Source organism: Nerophis ophidion, linkage group LG11, assembly GCF_033978795.1.
Source record: "Nerophis ophidion isolate RoL-2023_Sa linkage group LG11, RoL_Noph_v1.0, whole genome shotgun sequence".
Taxonomy (NCBI): Eukaryota; Metazoa; Chordata; class Actinopteri; order Syngnathiformes; family Syngnathidae; genus Nerophis; species Nerophis ophidion.
Window position 1 is genome coordinate 53,785,191 of NC_084621.1, and position 24,931 is coordinate 53,810,121.

A 24,931-nucleotide genomic window follows, 5' to 3' on the forward strand; every position below is an offset into this window, starting at 1 on the left:
TGGGCACAGATAGCAGGCCCATCAAAACTTTCTAGTTAGTAAATATAATACCTTTGATTTAGAATTGTTGGAAGGTATTTGGAACATACAACTCTGATCAATGAACCAAATAGTAAACAGAAAAAGAACATTTATCTTATTTGCATAAAAATATGATGCCAGACTTTTTAAAAAATTTATATTTTTTAGTTCTATTTAGATCATTGATGGTGACGAAACCCGATGTCAAATGCAGTGCTCTCTTAACATTCAAACATTCCAGCAGTCGGGTGTTTTTTCTTCTAAAAGTGACACACGTCTGGGTACGCAGTGTCACTCCTTCCTAGTGCATCAGTATCGTGTGACCCATCACTAATTATCAAACTTTATACTGCAGATGTAGTTCTCCAAAACTGACTTCACAGAAAAAGTATGTTGGCATCGTGCTTTGATTGCAAGTAGCTACTGAACCAAAGAAACACATGCCATTAAGCACCCAGCACAGTTTTTTTTTGTCTATTGCTGAGGTTAATGTTAGAGAATGTATGGAACTCTGCACTAATTGAGTCAGCAGAGTGTTGGTGACTTTATCAAAGTGTGTGCATCAGCACTCAGCGACCCCTCTCTCTAACACTGTGGCTGACTTACTGTGCTCTCTAAATGTTGCACTTTGCAACAACACCACGTAGTGTTGACCATGGAACAGGTTTGAGCAAGGAAATGTAAACTAAGTGCTTGCAACAATGAAATGACTCGTTAGCTCACAATCGTAAAGGAAAAATGCCTTGTTTGCTTTTATACAAGAAACAAGTGAATTAAAAGGCATAGATATGAAATAAAGTTGCCCAATTTTGGTTTTAATGATGAAAAAATTACAGGGAAAATTAAAGGTCGGCTTGACTTTTATATGCAAAGCGGTGTGAGATAATGAATAGATTAGCAGGAAATAAACAAGAGAGCACTTCAGTTGTCTGGTTAGTTTTGTTTTTATGTATTTTTCCTCTCGTCTAGTTGTGGCCTTGGAGAGCTTCCGCCATGAACAACTTCCCAAGGTTCTGCGAGGTGAATTCCTTCACGTTCTGGCAGTAGTTGTTGATTTGCCCTGTTGGAAGGTAGCCACACACATCCACACGATATGAACAAGGGAGGTAGGAAAAAGGGGAAGAACACAAACAAAACATCAAATCAGTACAGGATAAGCTGCAGGATCAAATAGCTGTCAGGGGGCGGAGGAGAAGGCTGAACAGCATGAAGCAGTATACAAAGGGGCGGTCCACTTGGAGATTGAGCAAATAAACTTTAGATTCATGTAATTTCTTGATAATAGGGTAGATAATTACAAGGTAGAGTAGGAGCTATTGTTAGCGGAGCACAGAAAGTTTGTGGGGTTGAACTATGGACAGGACATGTTGTGTACATGCTTTGTGTGTTTACTGTACCTGCAATAAGGAGTGTGTCCATGCGAGGTGGAGGCTGAGGGGGCTTGAACATTTTGGTCAGGTCCTCTTCAGGCAACGGTGGCTCTCCTCGACTCTGCCGCTGAGCATTCTCCTGCTGCCGCCTCTGGAGGTACTGTAGGTAAGATGGACAGGGAGGCATTAGAGGGTGGCACGGTAAAGTCTGACTGCATTGAAACGGGTGAGAGAGGAGACCGGGACATCATCTTAGCATAATAATGTGAGGAGACAACATCATCAGATAACTATGACAGAGGGGAGTTTGAGCACAGCAAGTTGTAAGAAGGACTAGGCTCAAACAAGAAGAGCTAGATGAAGAATATAATGAAGATTTGTAAAAAATTAGGGCATATTGCAGTCTATGTAAGTGATTGATGAACCCCTCATTGTACAAACTTTGATTTACGAACGACAGACCAAATAGAAATATACTTTACTGTATGAACCTGGTCTCCGTGATCGATCCCCTAAGCTTATTCAGTCAGCAGAGCCGCGGTGTCATTAGCTACTCTGATACTTTGTGTGCTTTTAAGTCTTTTGTTACAGCATTTTTCAAGCTTTACTAGCTCAATATAAGTCCAAAGAAAGCAACGGACAAGCAATGTGTAGTTTGAAACATTCAGAAAGTATCCACAGTATTGTCGACACTGCCTTCCCTCCTTCTCACTTCCGCTAGATAAAACAATTAACCCACAAGGGAAAGTGGATTTAAATTTTTATTCCTAGTAAAAATAATAATGATAACCATGGTAAAACACCTGACAATTACTTTTACGGGTTTAAATAAAAAAAATATTGAAAAATGTTGATTGATAACTGCACTTTGATAAACTCATGGACAAACTGGTGCCAGCTCTCTAAATTAAATGTTGATATGAAAACTAGAGACATTAAAGTCTTTCCCCTATAAAAAAAAACAATATACCAAAAAAATAAACTTATATCAACACATTGCTGTTTAAGCTATTCAATTGTGCGCCTGTCAGAAATGATAAGTAATAATAAATGTTATTTCTTACATACTTTTCATTTAAATAAATCTTAAAGTGCTACAGTACAAACCAATATTCTAAACAATAAATGTTTAGCCATTAAAACAGATGAAATACTAAAACTAAAACACAAAGCATAAGAAACACAAAAAGTAAAAGTTTTTTTTAACACAATCAACAATACTGCGATGATAACTGTGATAATTGTGGTCCTCATAACTGTGAAACTGTTCATATTGTTACATGACCAATTCATAATCATTGTAGCAACATGGCTGTTCAAGTTAATAAGTTTTGTGATTTCAAACTTGGGGTGTACTACAAGGCAAGTGACACTATGTGTGCGTGTCGGCAGGACGGCTGGAAATGAGGACAGTTCAGCAATTTATTTTTTTAGTTATTATATTAAAAATATGATATACAGTACTGCATAGCACCTTATAAAATGTTTAGTGTACAAACTTTTACTAAAGTATGTATTTTGTCGAGGCTGTAACATATCCATGTTACATTGTTTCTTGTGAAAAAATGTGCTTGAATATATGAATGTTTCTACTACAAACCCTATTGAAGAACCAATTAAGTTTGTAAATCAAGTTTCCACTATATGTGTCCTGCGATTGGCTGATGGCTTGTCACCTGGGCCTGAAGTCCTGTGGTATAAACTCCAGTTTACCCGTATTCCTAATTAGGATAATCAGTATAGAAAATGAATGAATACACATTTTCTATGCAGAGCTGGCAATTACCTTTGCCATAAATGCACCATCTTAGTTGCATTGGAGTTATTGGTTCATCATTAGCAGATTATTTGGTATTTACATTATGCAAGCAATTGGTGAGCATTTTTTTTTTCCTGTCTGACAAATTGACAACCCACACACCAGATGAATGTTAGAAGACAAAATGTAGATTTGATTGAGGCCTGGCGTTCAGTGCAGTGCAGCTTTGGCTTTCCGTGTTCGCTTAAGACGGAACTGATTCTGTCCCACATAGCAGCTGTCAGACAGACTGCAGGAGGATTTTCTCAGTCATGTGCTGTATTTACCCTTCTACTTCACCAGGCTTCCAGAGCCTCCTGCAGAGAACCAACCCTGCAGCTGGAACAAGAGAGCCTCATGTAGCAGAGAGCGTCTTCCGTTTGGGCTTATACCAAGAACGGCATCTTTTAAGTACAGGCTTCATGTTTGCATCCAAACCTGCTTTTAACACCTGAAACATTTTGCATTTTTGAGCTAGAAGCATGACCCAGCTAATTTACAAAATGTGCCAAAAAACGTACCAAATTAGCCGAGTCGCCTTAAATGCTGCATCCACAAAGTATTAACAACTCTTGACTTATTCCACATGTTACAGCCTTATTCCAAAATTTTTGGGGGAAATATTCGACATCGTGTCATCCGGACCAAAGGGGAAGCGAACCATCCAGACTGTTATCGATGCAATGTTCAAAAGTCAGCATCTGTGATGGTATGGGGTGCATTAGTGCCCAAGGTATGGGTAACTTACACATCTGTACAGGCACCATTATTGCTGAAAGGTACATACAGGTTTCGGAACAACATATGCTGCCATCTAAGTAATGTCTTTTTCATGGACGCCCCTGCTTTTCTCAGCAAGACAATGCCCAGCCACATTCAGCACATGTTGCAACAACGAGACTTCGTAAAAATAGAGTGCGGGTACTTTCCTGGCCCGCCTGCAGTCCAGACCTGTCCCCCATCGAAAATGTGAAGTGTAAAATACGACAGCGGAGACCCCGGACTGTTGAACGACTGAAGCTCTACATAAAACAAGAATGGGAAATAATTCCACTTTCGAAGGCTCAACAATTAATTTCTTCAGTTCCCAAAACGTTTGAGTGTTGTTAAAAGAAAAGGTGATGTAACACAGTGGTGATCATGCCCTTTCCCAACTACTTTGGCACATGTTGCAGCCATTAAATTCTAAGTTAATTATTATTTGAAAAAAAAAATAAAGTTTATGAGTTTGAAAAGCCAAATATCTTGTCAATGTAGTGCATTCAATTGAATATGGGTTGAAAAGTATTTGCAAATCGTTGTATTCCGTTTATATTTCCATCTAACACAATTTCCCAACTCATATGGAAATAGGGTTTGTAGATAAGCATAAAGAAGTACTTTTTGGTGGAAAACGATTATTACTGTAATGCCGCTCTAAATGAAAAACAAGTGACAGCAGGTATGGTAAGATTGATTCCTCGTCGGCTTCATGTACATTTTAGTGGGTATTCTTCTCATCTAATATCCTTCTTGTCTTAATACTGTTTATCCATATAAATCCAAACACATGCAGTTAATCTTTTGAAGCACTGAACTGACTGACGTGAAACACACTGACATCTTGGCCAATGTCATCCCTGACAGCTTAGAAGTGTTACAGAAAAAAAATGACGAGTAAGAAGACAAAAATGCTGTCATGCCGTAAAAATCTGCAAAAAGATTATCGTGAGGTAAGGGAGGAAAAGATAAAAACATGAGAATACATAAATCAAGAGGAGTGACAAACAATTCCTCCACCCAAGTCTTACTGAGAACCTGCTATTTACCAAATTCAAAGAGCGCTCAATGAAAAATGGAGCCCTCTCACGCACTGTGAGGTTTGCAGCCTTCCGATGATTAATAAGGTCCCAGAAGCATCAGGGTCATAAGCACAAGATTACAGGGCGCAAATACAGTGAATGCATGAAAGGTGTAGTAAGAGCTTAATTTCAGCTCCTCTCAGTGCATATATTGTTCAAACTGTACATAACTGGAGACACCATTAAAGTGGTCAGTTTGTGTATGGCACTGTATACACACACGTGTGTGTGCGTATACTAGTGTGCGTGTGTGGCTCGAGGCCTGCAATGATGAGAAGGTCGGTGGGAAAGGATGATAAATCATAGTGGCTGGAGTGTGGGTGATTGGCCCGGGGACACGTGTTGTCTTTGTGCGAGGCGCACATGGTGAACTGAGATGGGCTCAGAGTTGTGATTATTGTACGCCTGGCTGATGCTTGTGAACCTGCGTGATGATGAAGACTGAGCATTAACACTTAGGACATTTTCTCAATTCCAATCGCTGCGAGTAGCAACAAAATCATTGACGTTGTTGGAAAGTAGGTGGAAGTTTGTACGAACACAAAGCGCATTAATGAGCCTTCTGTGCTACTATTGTTCTAATATCTCTTGTGCGTGTGTTGGCGGACATTTATGATGCATCTGATTGAGGCTGCAGTTGCTGAAAATGCGCTACCCTAATGAGTCTTCATCTGTGAATCTTTCCCTGCTTCTGAGTGTGTGTTATAAGTGGTGTCTGTGTGCATGTTAAGTGTTTTTGAGCACACTAAAACCATTACTGCTGCAGATTTTTCATTTACAGCTAATGAAGTCTGTGTATGAAATGGGTCTCTGAGACACTGGAAGATAATGAAAACAGGATTATCATACACTAATAAAAAAAAAAAAAAAAATTTTAAATAAAAAAAAAAAGCAGCTTTTCTAATGTTTTGTGCCCATTTGTATGAGGTCTTCTGTGTCTAGTGTGATTGACAGGTTAGAAAGCAAGACTCAGATTTGACAACCTGACAGTTAGGTTGAATATGATTGTGTTTGGAAAAAAACAACAACAAAAACACATACAGCGTGCATATTGCAGCTGAATCATGACTATAATTAATAGTCAAATATTATAATTAAAAATAATGTGGAACCGGGTTCGATGTTTGAAAATGTAGTTATAAGTTTAAAAAATGTGGAGAAGAGTGTGCAGCAAAGTAGCTAATTAACTGTTCTTTTAGATCACCTCTTTAATCCACCAGCAGACAGTAAGCAGTAATGTGTTGTCTTTTACCAATAGTGAGGGTCTCATGTACTCCTCCAACAAGTGAGGGATAACCACTAGGGATGGGAATCTTTTTTACGATTCGATTATGATTCCTGGGGTGACAATTCAAATCAGAATCGATTCTAAATTTAACACAATTCTCACAAAAAAAAAAAAAAAAATTAAAAAAAAAAAAATATATATATATATATATATATGTGTATATATATATATACATATATATATATATATATATATATATATGTGTATATATATATATACATGTGTATATATATATACATATATATATATATGTGTATATATATATATATATATATATATATATATATATATATATATATATATATATGTGTAACTGAAAAAAGCAATTTAATTATACAGGATAAGGGTTGAGCTCTAATGCCGCTAGCTTAATGCTAACGTACAATAGATTAGCAAATAGACAGGCTAACCAGAATAAGCATGGATGATCGCAGGGCACATATATAGACTAACATTCATATCTAAGGACAATTTACCGTCTCAAATATACCAAACGTGCATATTTTTGGAATGTGAGAGGAAGCTGGCTTACCCAAAGAAAAACCACATGCACGCGCACTAGAGATGCGCGGATAGGCAATTATATCATACGCAATCGCATCACTAAAGTGGTCATCCACCCCCCATACACCCGAACCAACATTTTATCAAAGCCACAACCACCCGCCACCCGCCCGTTGTTATATATCTAATATAGACGATGCAAGGCATTAGTGAGGTTAGAAAGTGTAACTCCCTCCGAATAGCACAGACACTATGACTTTCTTGAACTGATTTATTCGAAGGCTTCCTTTCCCTTCAAATTCACCGTGAAAACTGTAATAAATAAAGCACGTTAGAAACGTAAAAATAATAACATGCACAGCATGTGGATCAAACATTTTACCAAGTAAAACACCAACAGATGACAAACAAATACCTTGTTGGCCTGCATGCTTATTTTAAGAGGAAATTGTGATCTTCTGGCTCTTATAGCCCAAACGCTTAAAGTCCTTGTGACACTTTTTGGTTTTTGTTGCGATCAGTCGCTCTCTTTCTCCCTTCTCAGCCATCAAAAAAATGTGTACTCATACCCGGAAGTAGCTTCCTTACATCCATCGACAGACCAAACGAGACACTTCAAAATAAAAGTATGCCCACATAGTGTTTCAAAGAGTGCTGCTCGTTTTTCGTATGTGGGTAACAACATTTAACTATTTATAAATGGTTGATTTATACAGGATAGTAAGGTAAAGTGTTGTACCTGACAAGTTTGGGCTACCTTGCTTCTGCAGCCTTCATCAGAGGTGTCACGTGATGTTAGCGTGACATTGTCTGTGATGTGTTATATGGATTGTACCATCAAGTGTTGTCAGGTACAACACTTTACCTACTAGCCTATATAAATCAACCATTTATAAATACACGCCAGTAGGCTAAATGAACCTCTTCAACATAACATTCTCTCACACAGAGACGTCCTAACGGAGGTCTAAGATGCACATGGCGTAAAGTTAGACGTTATTGTTGGTAGTAATGTCAAAAGTAATAGGGTAGTTTACACAGGCTTGAACAAGAAATGCATTTAATTAACATTTGAACACACACCAAAGTAATGAAAATTGGTATTGTTGAGAACTGGTATCGATTATCGGGAATTGGTGTCGTATCGATTGAAATGTGGAAGGGACCCATCCCCACTAGCGACAATTTATCCATTAATGATTGGAGACTTTTGGAGAGCCTTCTAAAACTAGTAGGACTCACTACTGCAGCCCATTATCCATCTCAAAGCACTTCCAGGCAGCTTCGTCTTGTTTCATTAAGTAAAATGTCAAAATCCCCCACAACCTATCACCACAGATTGCAGTCCTGTGAGAAAAACTGCAAGTGCATCACTTTAAGACAGAACATATGTTTGACATGAATGAACAAATAATACTCAGAGGTTTCATATCAGCAGTTATTATTTCTTTTGAAGTTGGCAATAACGTTGACCTGCACTGCATCATACTAAATAATACAGATATTTCCAGTCTTTGGGTTGGCTTTCCTTGCTACACAAAAGGCTAAAAAAATAGTAAACATTGAGGGGTATAGTACTTTGTGTGGTTGAGCTGCATCATTTAAAAGGCAAAAATGTTACACAATAATAGTTTTAATTAAAACAAAACATGTTTCTGTCTGTACTTAGAGAGTGAATTACGGAACATGTTTTTAGTTAATGACACTGGTATTTGCATGTTTTCACAGGTGCTGTTTACTGTAGTTAATCCGGTTTACAGTAATGTGAGTCTGAAAAAACTGTTTTGGATTTTCTTTGTGTGTGCTCACTACTTGATGCTTTGCAGCTTGCATACTGTGATTATTGTTGCAATCGATCATATCTCCGGCTGAGAGACTGATACCTGTTTTTTTCTGCAGAGGCAGTGTGTGTGCGTGCGAGCGAGCATGTGTGCACCTTTGTAGATCTTTTTTTAACATATGCAGGCTGCAATGTTGATATTTTTCCTGCTACTTGGCTCCCAGGGTCTGTGGGTGGTGTGCATGTGTCGCTATTAAGGAAAATTCGCGGGTGCATACAAGTGTCTGGATGAGTATTACCTGGTGCTTCTGCTGCTGCTGTTTACTCAGGTTGCGGCTGTAGGTATTATATTTGACGATGTCTTGGCTCATGTCATCCACTCTGTCCATCAGGAGCTGAAGGCTTTTTTCCAAATGGTTACTGCAAGAAAAAGGACTAAATCATTCACATTCTTTTGCTCTATCACAAATGTCCATTTAACCTGAAAATCACAGCTTTGAACTAACTGTGTGTATCCTTGACTGATTTCGTTTAAAGTATAACATTTGATTTGTACCTGCATGAACATCTTAGAAGAAGCCCTATTATGTGTAAGCGACATTTCTTACCTATTGGTACCTGCTGTTGTGTCTTTTAGATCTCCATAAGTCCCGAAAATTTTAAATAAAACTGTGGAGGCTTTGTGGAGATATTTATAAAATAATCTTGCATATTTTGCATACTCCCGCAAACGAGCTTGTTTGGAATTCGCACTTTTTGTGAGCCAGATGTGACATTTTATTTTTAAGCAAGACCGCCCAGGCGTACTTTCGAGGTAAGTGACACTTCAATCAATCAATCAATGAGTTTACTCATATAGCCCTTAATCACAAGTGTCTCAAAGGGCTGCACAAGCCACACTGAGTGAAGGGTGGGATGTCTCTGTACATTGCTGCATTCATCTTTCCTTCTTGTGTGAAGCAGAACTTAGGTTGTATAACGCAAGTGCAGTTGGCAGTGGTAAAGTTTTATACAAACATTTTACCCATCATTTACTAATATGATTACTGTAATGATCAATAAAACTGAAAATGCAAAACATTTACATTCCATAATGTACATGCCTGTACATTATTCTTTAATTTTGGACTTCCAGAATCAGTATGTATTCATCATTTCGTGTCAACAAAATTAAATTGAGTATGAAAACGTGTGACTTCATGTCTGTTGCCACTCATTAGGACCTTTCAAAGTGTAAAATACGATCTGCCATGAAAAATAATTTAATTTTGGAAGTAAACCTGATACTTTATTTTGCGGTTGAGCATGACTTACGGTCCAGCACTAGCATTTTTTTTAGCAAAATTAAACGTAATTGTTGCGGCGTCTGGCAAAAATAGAAGCAGTTATTTAGCGCTGAAATGCGGAACGGCAACGGCATGTCGGTGACGTTCTGCAGGCGGTGGAAATTGACACAATGACTTGATCAAAAACGGAAAGAGTCGGTCGGTAAGCGTGTGCCAGTCCACAGCAGTTCCGCATTCAGTGGAAATTCTGCGTTAGAAGGCCCCAGACTCCTCTGTAGTGGAACAGTTGGAACCCGACTTCAAAAAGGTTAGGAACCCTTGCTCTCTAAGACATGCCCTAGAGTCAAGATTCAGTAAAAAATCTCAATCCAAATTGTTTAAGTATTTTGCTCTTTTGATAAATGGTGTTCAATTGACTACGTGTGTTGGTCAGAAAATAATACAGAGTGCACTTGAGGGGTTTCTATTGTAAAACAAAAACAGCAGGTTGCTGCAGTAAGTAACTGCAGCAAACCAAAACGTAACGTCAGAGGCTGTAGCAAAACATTGAACATGCACTCTCAAGAATTGTAAAGGAGAGAGGAGCTGCAGAGCGAGGTGATAAGTATCTTTAGGTTCATCACCGAGACTGACGGCTCTAAGAGGACACAATGACATTTGATATATTGTTGCCATTATAAAAATATTGATCATGCCTTCTTGTAATTCAAAAGATAATGGCAAAAGGTGTTGCAATCAGATTTCTATCAGGTCAAAGTTTCTCACAATCTCCTACTTAAAAGGAATGGATTCAGGACATAAAGCAGCAAACCCTGTCCAAGAGACTGTTTCATACAAAATTAACCGCTTTACAAAATAAAACTGTAGGATTAACGCTTTGACATTTTTTTTTGTAAATTCTATTTAGCTAATCCTTGCTTTTTAACAGTCTTAACATTTTGTGATTATTTCATATTACTTTCACGGTTTTTCCTGCAGCACGTGTCCTAAACATGTCATCACACTTGAGGACTCTTCCACATGTGTCTTTGCCACATCTATCACTCTATCACATCTATTACAGCTACGATCATTTTTCCTCACACAACACACTGACAACACTCAATACAGTAACAAACAGTCCCAGCACACCGACAACACTCAATACAGTACCAAGCCACGCTCTCTCCTCCCGTGAGCCCCATTGCAAGTGGAGAGTCTCACTGCCTGTATAAATTCAACCTTAACGAGGCCGCAGCACTCAACTTCTGGTTTGAATTTTCCTCTTTGGAATTATTTTGTGAAAGTCTTTGTGATACATAATAGAGTATGTACTATTAAACACACATTCTGACTGCTTATATAGGATGAAAACTACACCCGCAAGAACTGCCTGGTCTAAAATCTATATCTCAATTAGGTGCTGGGCAATTATATGATCGTGATTGATTTCAGGTTGATTACATTAATCATCTGTGAGCGTACATTACTCAATCAAACATGGCGTGAATGTCTGTTACAAGGTACTGCAGTAGTAAACAGTAGGGAAGCAGTACTCGGTATAATCCTGCACGGGACAATCTGCCCTTATGGACCTTGGTGCGTGTGTGCGTGTTTGTGTGTGTGCGTGCAGTCCCTGTCCACTGTGGTGAAAGTCAGGCTATTCACAATGTAAAATTCAATCAGTGTTGTGCCTCTTTTCCCTCACATAAGTAAGTCATACACGTAATGCTCTGTTGAGTGAGGTTTAAAAACACAAGATAATTACACACATTTTTATGAAAATCCCAAAAGATTAATTTTACCCATCTACAAAAAACGCACAAGTTTGTGAAGAGCAACTGAGCAACCTTCCATTTTTTGTTTTAAAGAATAGAACACTATAAATAATATTAAAGTTAAACAAACAAAAAACAAGAATGAAATAATCGCTGAGTCAAAAGCTATTTATTTGATGGGAGAAAAAAGTCTGACCATTTTAAATGGTAAAAATGGTAAATGGTTGTACTTTTATAGCGCTTTTCTACCCCTTTTTAAGGAGCCCAAAGTGCTTTGACAGTATTTTCACATTCACCCTTACATTCACACACTGATGGCGGGAGCTGCCATGCAAGGCGCTAACCAGGGGCAAGGGTGAAATGTCTTGCTCAAGGACACAACGGACGTGACTAGGATGGTAGAAGGTGGGGATTGAACCAGTAACCCTAATATTGCTGGCACGGCCAGTCTCTCAACTTCGCCACACCGTCCCCATTTTGTTTAATTTACTAATGTTGTATTGTTTAATATTAGTCAATAACATGTTTATCTTCTGAAACAGCATTTGAGTGTTTCCTCGCTCAAAAGCTAACAAAGCGATTTTCTTTCAAGAAGAAGAAAAGTCAGACTTGTGATGTAAAGTATAAGATGAAACGAGAAACAGGGGAAAGGATCAGGTGAGTAGGAAAACCCCCCAAAAGGGGGAAAATATATTGACTGACAAACAAAAGGCACTTTGGGAACTTTACAACTAGAAAAAAAAATGTGCAAGTTAGAAATTACTTAAAATTCATGCAATCCATCAATGGGTTCCACAGCATCATCTGTGGTTAAAAACAAACTCATTTCCTGGAGTGAAACGGCATTCACTCCGCTTTCCAAGTAGATGACAGAGACAAATGGTACCAAAGATTAGAAAATGACAAAAGGAAAAACATTAAATAAAACCCATTATCATTTACTTCTTTGAAGGACTGGAAATGAGAAGAAAGGGTGTGACTGTCAGCAGAAGATGTAGCGAAACAGACACTACAATTCAATACAAAGACAGAAAACTGAGTTGCAATCTGACAACGTCAAGAAACCATTCCATTCTGTCAGACAGTCCACTTGCAGTCATGCCATCAAACATGTGGGGAAATAAAATAAAGTAGATACTGTATGAGCATAGAATATGCTGTCAGTTATTATTGTGATAATTTCTAACACCTGGCCATGTTTTTTTGTTTTTACTGGCAGCAGCTTCACAGCTGTTTCTCCTTGCAGCAGTGTGTTTCCATAAGTGATTGCTGACAAATACAGAGGAAAATGAAGCTGAAAAGCCTAAAGATCCAAATACAGTTCTTAAAGGGGAACTGCACTTGCTGGGGGAATTTTGACAATCGTTCACAATCATTATGAGAGACAAGAACACATCCTTTTTTTTAAAGGATCTTAAAAGTAATAAAAACATTTCACCATTGTAGCCTTCAAAGCGCTCTATTAAAACTAAATACTCTCCATCAACGTTTTATTTACACACTGCAAGTATATATACACACTACAAGTATGTGTATATATATATATATATATATATATATATATATATATATATATATTATGGGACGGCGTGGCGCAGTGGGAGAGTGGCCGTGCGCAACCCGAGGGTCCCTGGTTAAATTCCCACCTAATACCAACCTCGTCACGTCCGTTGTGTCCTGAGCAAGACACTTCACCCTTGCTCCTGATGGGTGCTGGTTGGCGCCTTGCATGGCAGCTCCCTCCATCAGTGTGTGAATGTGTGTGTGAATGGGTAAATGTGGAAGTAGTGTCAAAGCGCTTTGAGTACCTTGAAGATAGAAAAGCGCTATACACGTACAACCCATTTATCATTTATTTATTTAATTATTTTTATATATGTATATATATATATATATATATATTGGGGTGTGGGAAAAAATAGATTCGATTACGAATTGAATCAAATACGTTGTGCGATTCAGAATCGATTCTTTTATTTTTTATCTTCCATCCATCCATCCATCCATTTTCTACCGCTTATTCCCTTTCGGGGACGCGGGGGGCGCTGGCGCCTATCTCAGCTACAATCGGGCGGAAGGCAGGGTACACCCTGGACAAGTCGCCACCTCATCGCAGGGCTAACACAGATAGACAGACAACATTCACACTCACATTCACACACTAGGGCCAATTTAGTGTTGCCAATCAACCTATCCCCAGGTGCATGTCTTTGGAAGTGGGAGGAAGCCGGAGTACCTGGAGGGAACCCACGCATTCACGGGGAGAACATGCAAACTCCACACAGAAAGATCCCAAGCCTGGATTTGAACCCAGGACTGCAGGAACTTTGTATTGTGAGGCAGACGCACTAACCCCTCTGCCACCGTGAAGCCCTATTTTTTATCTTTTTTTTTCTTAATTTTATTTCTTTTTTTTAAATCAATCCAATAAAACAATATAATATATATATATATATATATACACAAACCCTGTTTCCATATGAGTTGGGAAATTGTGTTAGATGTAAATAATGTATAAACGGAATACAATGATTTGCAGATCCTTTTCAACCCATATTCATTTGAATGCACTACAAAGACGAGATATTTGATGTTCAAACTTATAAACTTTTTTTTTTTTTGCAAATAATAATTAACTTAGAATTTCATGGCTGCAACACGTGCCAAAGTACTTGGGAAAGGGCATATTCACCACTGTGTTACATCACCTTTTCTTTAAACAACACTCAAACGTTTGGGAACTAAGGAAATTATTTGTTGAAACTTTGAAAGAGGAATTATTTCCCATTCTTGTTTTATGTAGAGCTTATGTCGTTCAACAGTCCGGGATCTCCGCTGTCGTATTTTACGCTCCATAATGCGCCACACATTTTCGATGGGAAACAGGTTTGGACTGCAGGCGGGCCAGGAAAGTACCTGCACTCTATTTTTACGAAGTCACGTTGTAACACGTCCTGAATGTGGCTTGGCATTGTCTTGCTGAAAAAAGCAGGGGTCTCCATGAAAAAGACGCCGCTTAGATGGCAACATATGTTGTTCCAAAACCTGTATGTACCTTTCAGCATTAATGGTGCCTTCACAGATGTGTAAGTTACCCATGCCTTGGGCATTAAAGGCCTACTGAAACCCAATACTACCGACCACGCAGTCTGATAGTTTATATATCAAAGATGAAATCTTAACATTGCAACACACGCAAATACGGCCGGTTTGATTTACTAAATTACAATTTTAAATGTCCCGCGAAGTTTCCTGTTGGAAACGTCGCGGAATGATGACGCGTGTTTGTGACGTTATTGGTTGGAGGGGACATTTTAGCCCAGCCTTACTTACAGTTAAAAGTCGTCTCTTTTCATCGCGCAATTACACAGTATTCTGGACATCTGTGTTGCTGAATCTTTTGCAATTTGTTCAATTAATAATGGAGAAGTCAAAGTAGAAAGATGGAGGTGGGAAGCTTTAGCCTTTAGCCACACAAACACACGGTGTTTCCTTGTTTAAAATTCCCGGAGGTGAAGCTTTACTATGGATCAGATCGGTCAAGCAAACATGGTTCCCGACCACTTGTCAACCGGCAGGTTTCGGGAGAAAATTGTGGTGAAAAGTCGCCTCTTACCAGAGATCAGCGGAGCTTCTGTCCTGCTGCAGCTTCGTACGTGACTTCTTTCAGAGACTGGCGTCAACACACCCGTGGACACACCTCTCCGACTATCAGGTACTATTTAACTCACTAAAACACTAGCAAAAAAAGAGAAAAATAAGGGATTTCCCAGAATTATCCAAGTTAATGTGTCTAAAAACATCTGAATCGCTCCTAATGCAATCGCCTTTTTTTTTTACTTAATTTTTTTATTTTTTCTAGTCCTTCACTCTAAATTTCCTCATCCACGAATCGTTCATCCTCGCTCAAATTAATGGGGAAATTGTCGCTTTCTCGGTCCGAATAGCTCTTGCTGCTGGAGGCTCACATTATAAACAATGTGAGGATGTAAAGAGCCCTCACACCAGTGACGTCACATGCTCATCGTCTGCTACTTCCGGTAAAGGCAAGGCTTTTTTATTAGCGACCAAAAGTTGCGAACTTTATCGTAAATGTTCTCTACTAAACCCTTTCAGGAAAAATATGGCAGTATTGCAAAATGATCAAGTATGACACTTAAAATGGACCTGCTATCCCCGTTTAAATAAGAAAATCTCATTTCAGTAGGCCTTTAATACACCCCCATACCATCACAGATGCTGGCTATTGAACTTTGCGTCGATAACAGTCTGAATGGTTTGCTTCCCCTTTGGTCCAGATGACAAGATGTCGAATATTTCCAAAAACAATTTGAAATGTGGACTCGTCAGACCACAGAACACTTTTCCACTTTGCATCAGTCCATCTTAGATGATCTCGGGCCCAGAGAAGCCGGCGACGTTTCTGAATGTTGTTGATAAATGGCTTTTGCTTTACATAGTAAAACTTTAACTAGCACTTACAGATGTAGTAGCGATGAACTGTATTTATTGTCAGTGGTTTTCTGAAGTGTTCCTGAGCCCATGTGATGATATTCTTTAGAGATTGATGTCGGTTTTTGACACAGTGCCGTCTGAGGAATCGAAGGTCACGGTCATTCAGTGTTGGTTTCCGCCCATGCCGCTTACGTGTAGTGATTTCTCAACATTCTCTGAACCTTTTGATATTATTATGGACCGTAGATGTTGAAATCCCTAAATTTCTTGCAATTGCACTCTGAGAAACGTTGTTCTTAAACTGTTTGACTATTTGCCCACACAGTTGCGGACAAAGGGGTGTACCTCGCCCCATCCTTTCTTGTGAAAGACTGAGCATTTTTTGGGAAGCTGTTTTTATACCCAATCATAGCATTCACCTGCTCCCAATTAGCGTGCACACCTGTGGGATGTTCCAAATAAGTGTTTGATGAACATTCCTCAACTTTATCAGTATTTATTGCCACCTTTCCCAACTTCTTTGTCACATGTTGCTGGCATCAAATTCCAAAGTTAATGATTTGTAAAAATTAAAAATAAAGTTATGAGTTAGAACATCAAATATGTTGTCTTTGTATCATATTCAACTGAATATGGGTTGAAAATGATTTGCAAATCATTGTATTCTGTTTATACTTACATCTAACAAAATTTCCCAACTCATATGGAAATGGGGTTTGTATATAAAATGAATAATAGACCAGTTCATGACAATATGTAACATGTTCAATTCTCAGCGCATTCAGTCGATCGAAACTGGACTGCTAGAAAAGGTTTCGCCAGTCGCAGAAGTGTCATTTCCCTTTGTCAGCATTGAGGTATCGTGGGGCAAGCGATCGCTGTGAATTGACCACTACCAGCTCAAAATAGTCAAAAACACCCACATTAGCATTCCATTCAGTTGTAAACAAGTGGCACAAAAGAGCATGAACTCCTGGTATTTGTTGGAGGCTAAATTGCACAGTATTTTAGGAATGGTTGAAAGGACAGATTTTTGTGTGGGAAATATGTGATGTTGCAAGACATCTCCTCTGTTCAGGTATGTTTTTTCAACCTTGAGAGAAATGGCTTCCTCACTCCTCTTTTGTACATATGAAGAGCCATCCCTGAACAACAACTGAAGATCTGACTATGTCTATGAGGATGAACTGATGAAGCCGACTTGGATGAAAGGAAAATCATCTTCTAAAACAAAACAAACAGTCCAGTTGCGATTGATTGAATACCCTGAGAATACAGTGACTTGGATGAATGAAAACATCCATGGACATAATATGTTCAATATTTAACAGGTTTTGGTCATTTTATGCATTACTGGAACTTCCTTCCTCTGCGCAATTATTTTCTGTTCTAAAGCAGCATACTTCCGACTTCCGGCAACAAATGAGTGTTCCCACTTCCGTAAACAAACATGAGTGTGTCATGTAATCATGGCAGACTTGGTAACAGATAACAAAGACGACTATTTTTGGACAAATGAGGATTGAAAACCTTATCTTTTTGAAGCTGAATATACAGAGGATGAATTGCTGCTTTTAGAAGCGAGGACGCACAGAGGGTGAAACGTTTGAGCAGACGGAAGTGAAGTTGGCATGACTTAAGGGTATAAATGTGGAACTTGGAGCCAAGCTTTGCGGACATATTTGGCATGCTTAACGAAAGTCAAGTCGAAAAAACTTCCCCGGCCAGCTGAACAGACAACTGTCCACCGAGTGAGTCACTACAATATTGATTATGATACATGCAGCGCACCATGTCTGTTATTACATCCACATAGAAAGTTGAGCTCGCTGTGTACAAACAAAACATGAAATGTGGGCTAATACTTTACATATACTGTAATATTATTGTTCAGTTAATACAGATTGGTGTCCTATCGCATTGTGTTGTGTATTATTAATATTATTATTATATATCATTATAAACTCAAAAGCAATTCAGCTGCTGACGCAAACGCTAGCTAACGGCTAATGTCTTAGCATGCGGCCCAAGAAAATGTCTTACTAGCCTAGAAAAAGAGTTCCTTAGTGTTCGCTCTTACAATAACAACAACAACAACAACAACAAAGAAAACCTTTAGTGAACGATAGGCAAAATTCCCCAAAAAGTACAGTTCCCTTTTAAGAGGTAGTTTGATGTACTGAATATACATGTAAAGTGTTACCCCGATTTACATACGCTTACTTCCAAAAAGTAAGTCTTGTTTCCATTGGCAGTCTTGTTTGTCGCCAAAACATTGTGCCCATGAGATGTCGGGTATCTGATCTGAGCCTAAAACAAATGTTCAGTAAACAAGGGCACTCCTCTATTTCATCAGCAGCTTTGCCACATACAATATGTAATATTCCACAACAAATACTTTGACTCAATGTTATTCCGCTGACATTACAATACTTTGTGCACACAACGCACGATTTCTGCAAAAATTGACTATTAATAAACAGTTGTGGCAGTTGCTAGACAACATGAACTAAATCGCAAACTGGGTAAGATGTTGCTTTCCACTCAGCAAGGTGAAATTGTGATCAATTTGAGGGCCATGAACAGACCATTAGAGTAGATTGGGAATGGATCTACACACCCGAACATCCTATTCTGCATGTGAAGGATTGAATGCCCTGAGAAGTATATGCAAAGGATTATTCTAAAGAGCCACAATAAATATATGATGCTTTTCTTTTCTTCAGCATGAGTATTTCTTGCAAGTTTTTGTTATTACATTTGTTTTACATTGACTTCTGAAGGTCTAAAGAAGACACTTGATAAACTCTTAGAGGGCCTCTAAGGGAACTTTAGTCTGATAAAATAGAAAGGTCATTTGAGAATAAAAATGTTGCAAAAAGTTGTTCCATGTGGTAGTTCTCTATTGATACAGTGAGGACTTAGCCTAAGGCCTGAGTAAATTCTAGATGAGCTAACCTGCTTGATAGGTTGAGCAGTTCATGTTTGTTGGCAACTGTGGACTTGTCCTCCAGCTCCCACATCAGGACGTTGATGAGGTGAGAGTTTTTGATAACAATAGGCACCTCCTCGAACATGTGCTCGAAGCCAATGTTAGCCTTCTTCAATCTGGAGGGTAAAGAGAAAGACAAAAGACACAAATACATATTGAAAGTTAAGTGCTTTCCTTCGTGATGAGGTTATAACAGATATTCATAATTGCGTTTTCAACTATTTCCACAAGTGACATCTTTTTTAGTCATTGAAGAGATTAACAGTTTTTGGTTTGACATAAAACAGTCTGTTATTTGAGTAAATGCACTTTCTGTGGTACAAGAGCCCTTTATAGCCATGCTCTGAAAAGGCTGACCCAAATCTTTCTGAACATATTTGCAAGTAAAACAAGTGTACGGTAATAACTATTATTGTGCTATCAGAGAAAATATATTACTTGGTGTGCTTTGAATATATTTTTAGAGCAGTGAGTTATACATTTGTTCACACGAGACTTAGACTTCCTTTTATTGTTTTTTAAATGTTAACTCTAAAGTACTGATAAGTTTCTTGTAGTGCAGGATAAAAAAAAACAATAAGGAAGGTGCAGATATAAATAGATTTACTGTACAGATGAATATATTGCACTTTTGCATATGCATCCACGTTTACGGATGTATGTTATATTGTCTTTATGGTCCAGCGAGTTAATCCGTTTTGTGGAAGAATTGAGGGGATTATTTTGATGTGTTCAAGAGTCTGATGGTCTGAGGGAAGAAGCTGTTACAGAACCTGGAAGTTCTGCAAAAGAGGCTGCGAACCTCTTTCCAGAGTTTAGCAGTGAAAGCAATCCTTGAATATAACAAATGGAAAACGGTGTTATTACAATTCATCCATCCATCCATTTCCTACCGCTTATTCCCTTTTGAGGTCGCAGGGGCGTTGGCGCCTATCTCAGCTACAATCGGGCGGAAGGCGGGGTACACCCTGGACAAGTCGCCACCTCATCGCAGGGCCAACACAGATAGACGGACAACATTCACACTCACATTAACACACTAGGGCCAATTTAGCGTTGCCAATCAACCTATCCCCAGGTGGGGTTCAACTTATCTTGATTCAATTACATCAAAGCTTTATGAGAGTGAATTAATATATGATGTTATGCCAAATGGATTTTTGTAAACTTTCATGATATGGCTTTATTGCTTTGCTAAAATATTGTGGGTGGACTTGGGCTGCACAATGATGGCTTAAACTAGGGGTGCCCACACTTCTACTGCAGGCAAGCTACTTTTCAATTGACCAAGTCGAGGGGATATACCTCATTCATATATATCATTTATATGTTTTTATTTATGAAACATACGTTTTTGTTAACATTTTAAAGGTTTTTAATGATAATGCAATATTTTTTAACACATATAGAGTCCTTTCTTTCATGAAGACCAGAATATATAAGTATTACCTGATTCGGATGACTTGCATTGATTGGAATCCGACAGAAGTGCGGATAAAGTTGTTTTTTTCAAATGGAGGAGAACAAAACTCCTCCTGTCTGTCCAATACCACATGAAAGTGGTTTTTGGAATCTTATTTGTCCAGCTTCCATACTCATTTTTATACACTTTACAAGAAATCCATTAGCTCCGTAGCTTGCTAGCTTGTGCACGCCAGCTTTCTGAGACTCTTATTTTGTTGGCGCAGGCAAGAGGAAGCAGCGCTTTTATTGTGAAGAGAGGAACTGTGCAGTCGGTCTTTAGAGTTTTGACAGCAGGTACGGCGCCAATGTGTTGAAAAAAAAAAATTATTGTCTTCCTGTCTATCACTTTTTCTTAATAAAGAGCTTGCAGCAGCCAGTGTCATCTCACAAGACCCTCAGGTGTCGTGAATGTCAATCAAGTGACGAAAGTCACGTCTTGGTGAAGATTGATGATCGTTAATTTTTAGGTCTATTTTTTTAAATGCCTGGCTGGCGATCAACTAACACATCCTCCGCGATCGACCGGTAGCTCGCGATCGACGTAATGGGCACCCCTGGCTTAAACAATATTAACAATATTGAAATCATTAATAATCATAATTATTGAATCGGTTGTGGTGGCTGAACGCAACACCATTATTTAATTTAAAATGTAATAGTCTAATAAAAATGCTAAATAAACCATATCCATATATTTAAAGGCATAACTTTGTGTTTGTGTTCATTATTACTTTCGTGTCAGCCTCTTCTCATTACATGAAGCTTTTAGTTATGTTTTTCTGTTGTTTATGCACCCTTAATGGGTGGCCTGTCCGTCATCAATTGGACACCCTAGCTTGGCCTAATCATTCATTTGATTGTTTGGTGTGTGAAAGATGTGTATTAAATGACAAAATCTAAAAATAGTTATTTAGTTTAGTTTAGTCCTTCAATGACCAATTACATTTTCGCATTCCCTTAATTCATACGCATTTACAGATGCATAAATTCTAATGGGGCGCTTGTCTTGCCAGAATTTATTTAGTATGATGGTTAGCGGTTAGTTCTGCTCGTGTGACTCCATGGGGACAAGCAGAGCTGTGTGTTGGTCAAATATTGGACGAAATCTGGAAGAAAGGATTCAAGCTACCGTGTCAGTTGAGGACTTAAAAGACACTATGACAGAAATCCCAACTCAATGTTTTCTCACAAACGAAACAAAGAAGAACTAATCCAAATTGTAAAGGAATGTACGGTAAATACAATACTTCAACTAATTGTAACGGATTTGATATAAAAACGATAAAAAAAGGTAATTGAAGAAATTTCAGAAACTTTAACATATATCAGCAACCTATCATTTCAAACAGGCATATCCCTAAACAAAATGAAAATGGAAAAGTTGTACAAGTTTATAAGACTGGAGACAAACAGCAGTTTACAAACTATAGACCTGTTTCCTTACTAGCAACATTTTTTTAAATGATTGAAAAACTATTTATAAACAGATTGGACACATTTTTAAGAAAAGCGGAACACTCACAGACAACCAATACGGCTACAGAGCTAACATTTGACATCCATGGTATTATCTGAAATTATGGGAAAGATGCGTCGCTGCTACAACTGGGTTCTATTAACACAGATACGACTGTATATACGGCGGATACTGCAAATATCCAAAATAGTTTCTCTCGTTTTGATGAAATAACATTAGAAGAATTGTTACAACGTGTAAATGGAATAAAACAAACAACATGTTTACTTGACCCACTTCCTGGGAAACTTATCAAGGAGCTTTTTGTATTATTAGGTCCATCAGTGCTAAATATTATAAACTTATCACTTTCCTCGGGCACTGTTACCCTAGCATTCAAAAAAGCGGTTATTCATCCTCTCCTTAAAAGACCTAACCTCGATCCTGACCTCATGGTAAACTACCGACCGGTGTCTCACCTTCCCTTTATTTCGAAAATCCTCGAAAAAATTGTTGCAGAGCAGCTAAATGAACACTTAGCGTTTAACAATCTATGTGAAACCTTTCAATCCGGTTTCAGGGCAAATCACTCTACTGAGACAGCCCTCGCAAAAATGACTAATGATCTATTGCTAACGATGGATTCTGATGCGTCATCTATGTTGCTGCTCCTCGATCTTAGCGCTGCTTTCGATACCGTCGATCATAATATTTTATTAGAGCGTATCAAAACACGAATTGGTATGTCAGACTTAGCCCTGTCTTGGTTTAACTCTTATCTTACTGACAGGGTACAGTGCGTCTCCCATAACAGTATGATATCGGACTTTGTTAAGGTAACGTGTGGAGTTCCCCAGGGTTCGGTCCTTGGCCCTGCACTCTTCAGCATCTACATGCTGCCGCTGGGTGACGTCATACGCAAATATGGTGTTAGCTTTCACTGTTATGCTGATGACACCCAACTCTACATGCCCCTAAAGCTGACCAACACGCCGGAGTGTAGCCAGTTGGAAGCGTGTCTTAATGAAATTAAACAATGGATGTCCGCTAATTTTTTGCAACTTAACGCCAAAAAAACGGAAATGCTGATTATCGGTCCTGCTAGACACCGACCTCTATTTAATCATACAACTTTAACATTTGACAACCAAATAATAAAACAAGGTGACTCGGTAAAAAATCTGTGTATTATCTTCGACCCAACTCTCTCCTTTGAGGCACACATTAAAAGCGTTACTAAAACGGCCTTCTTTCATCTCCGTAATATCGCTGAAATTCGCTCCATTTTGTCCACTAAAGACGCCGAGATCATTATCCATGCGTTTGTTACGTCTCGTCTCGATTACTGTAACATATTATTTTCGGGTCTCCCCATGTCTAGCATTAAAAGATTACAGTTGGTACAAAATGCGGCTGCTAGACTTTTGACAAGAACAAGAAAGTTTGATCACATTACGCCTGTACTGGCTCACCTGCACTGGCTTCCTGTGCACTTAAGATGTGACTTTAAGGTTTTACTACTTACGTATAAAATACTACACGGTCTAGCTCCATCCTATCTTGACGATTGTATTGTACCATATGTCCCGGCAAGAAATCTGCGTTCAAAAGACTCCGGCTTATTAGTGATTCCTAAAGCCCAAAAAAACTCTGCGGGCTATAGAGCGTTTTCCGTTCGGGCTCCAGTACTCTGGAATGCCCTCCCGGTAAAAGTTCGAGATGCTACCTCAGTAGAAGCATTTAAGTCTCACCTTAAAACTCATCTGTATACTCTAGCCTTTAAATAGACCTCCTTTTTAGACCAGTTGATCTGCCGCTTCTTTTCTTATTTCTCCTATGTCCCCCCCTCCCTTGTGGATCCGGTCCGATGGCCATGGATGAAGTACTGGCTGTCCAGAGTCGAGACCCAGGATGGACCGCTCGTCGGGACCCAGGATGGACCGCTCGCCTGTGTATCGGTTGGGGACATCTCTACGCTGCTGATCCGCCTCCGCTTGGGATGGTTTCCTGTGGACGGGACTCTCGCTGCTGTCTTGGATCCACTATGGATCGAACTTTCACAGTATCATGTTAGACCCGCTCAACATCCATTGCTTTCGGTACCCTAGAGTGGGGGGGTTGCCCACATCTGAGGTCCTCTCCAAGGTTTCTCATAGTCAGCATTGTCACTGGCGTCCCACTGGATGTGAATTCTCCCTGCCCACTGGGTGTGAGTTTTCCTTGCCCTTTTGTGGGTTCTTCCGAGGATGTCGTAGTCGTAATGGTTTGTACAGTCCTTTGAGACATTTGTGATTTAGGGCTATATAAATAAACATTGATTGATTGATTGATTACCAATGCAATAGATTGTACACATTGTGCAGTTGCAGTGTTTATTGGTTGAACAAAAACACTTGACACAATTAATCATAACATTTTAATTAACAAATTACAACGTGGTCTTGACCTGAGTAAGAAGCTACTTAAGCAACGTGGAGCAATACGTGAAGCTTGGTGAACATACGTCTGCAGTGCTAAATATATATTGCGGCGCAACCCAGGGTATAAATACTGGGACAAAAATTGTTCAATCTTAATACAAACCACATTTGTAAAGTTACAAAGGACTTATGGTTAGTGCTATTTGCAGACCACACGACTGTTTTGTTCAAGAGAGAACCCACAGAAGCCATTACAAATAAATATGATTATTGTAATCTTTTTTTTGGAGTGCAACGCGCATGTTATTGTTTTTTGTTTTATTTGATCTTTTATGTCAAAATATTAGTGCGCAATACGTAGTAGTTTTAGAATTTTTTTTGTTGTCATTACGTTGTATTTCTGTTACTGTATGTAAAAACCTGCACTGCAACAACGTAATTTCCCCATTGTAGGATGAACAAAAGTATATTCTATCCTATGTTTGAAATAAACTTAAAC

At 38.8% G+C, this 24,931-nt stretch overlaps 1 protein-coding gene across 1 annotated transcript in view; it reads right to left on the reverse strand.

Moving 5' to 3' along the window:
• Positions 1–815: 815 nt before the first annotated feature.
• Positions 816–24,931, reverse strand: part of LOC133562240 (eukaryotic translation initiation factor 3 subunit H) — a 101,338-nt gene continuing 77,222 nt past the window's right edge. The window contains exons 5-8 of the mRNA XM_061916245.1: positions 19,059–19,208; positions 8,902–9,022; positions 1,419–1,551; positions 816–1,081 (exon numbers count right to left, since the gene is read on the reverse strand). Of these exons, the coding sequence (XP_061772229.1) occupies positions 987–1,081; positions 1,419–1,551; positions 8,902–9,022; positions 19,059–19,208 (499 nt within the window). The 3' untranslated portion in view covers positions 816–986. The remainder of the gene's footprint in view (positions 1,082–1,418; positions 1,552–8,901; positions 9,023–19,058; positions 19,209–24,931) is intronic.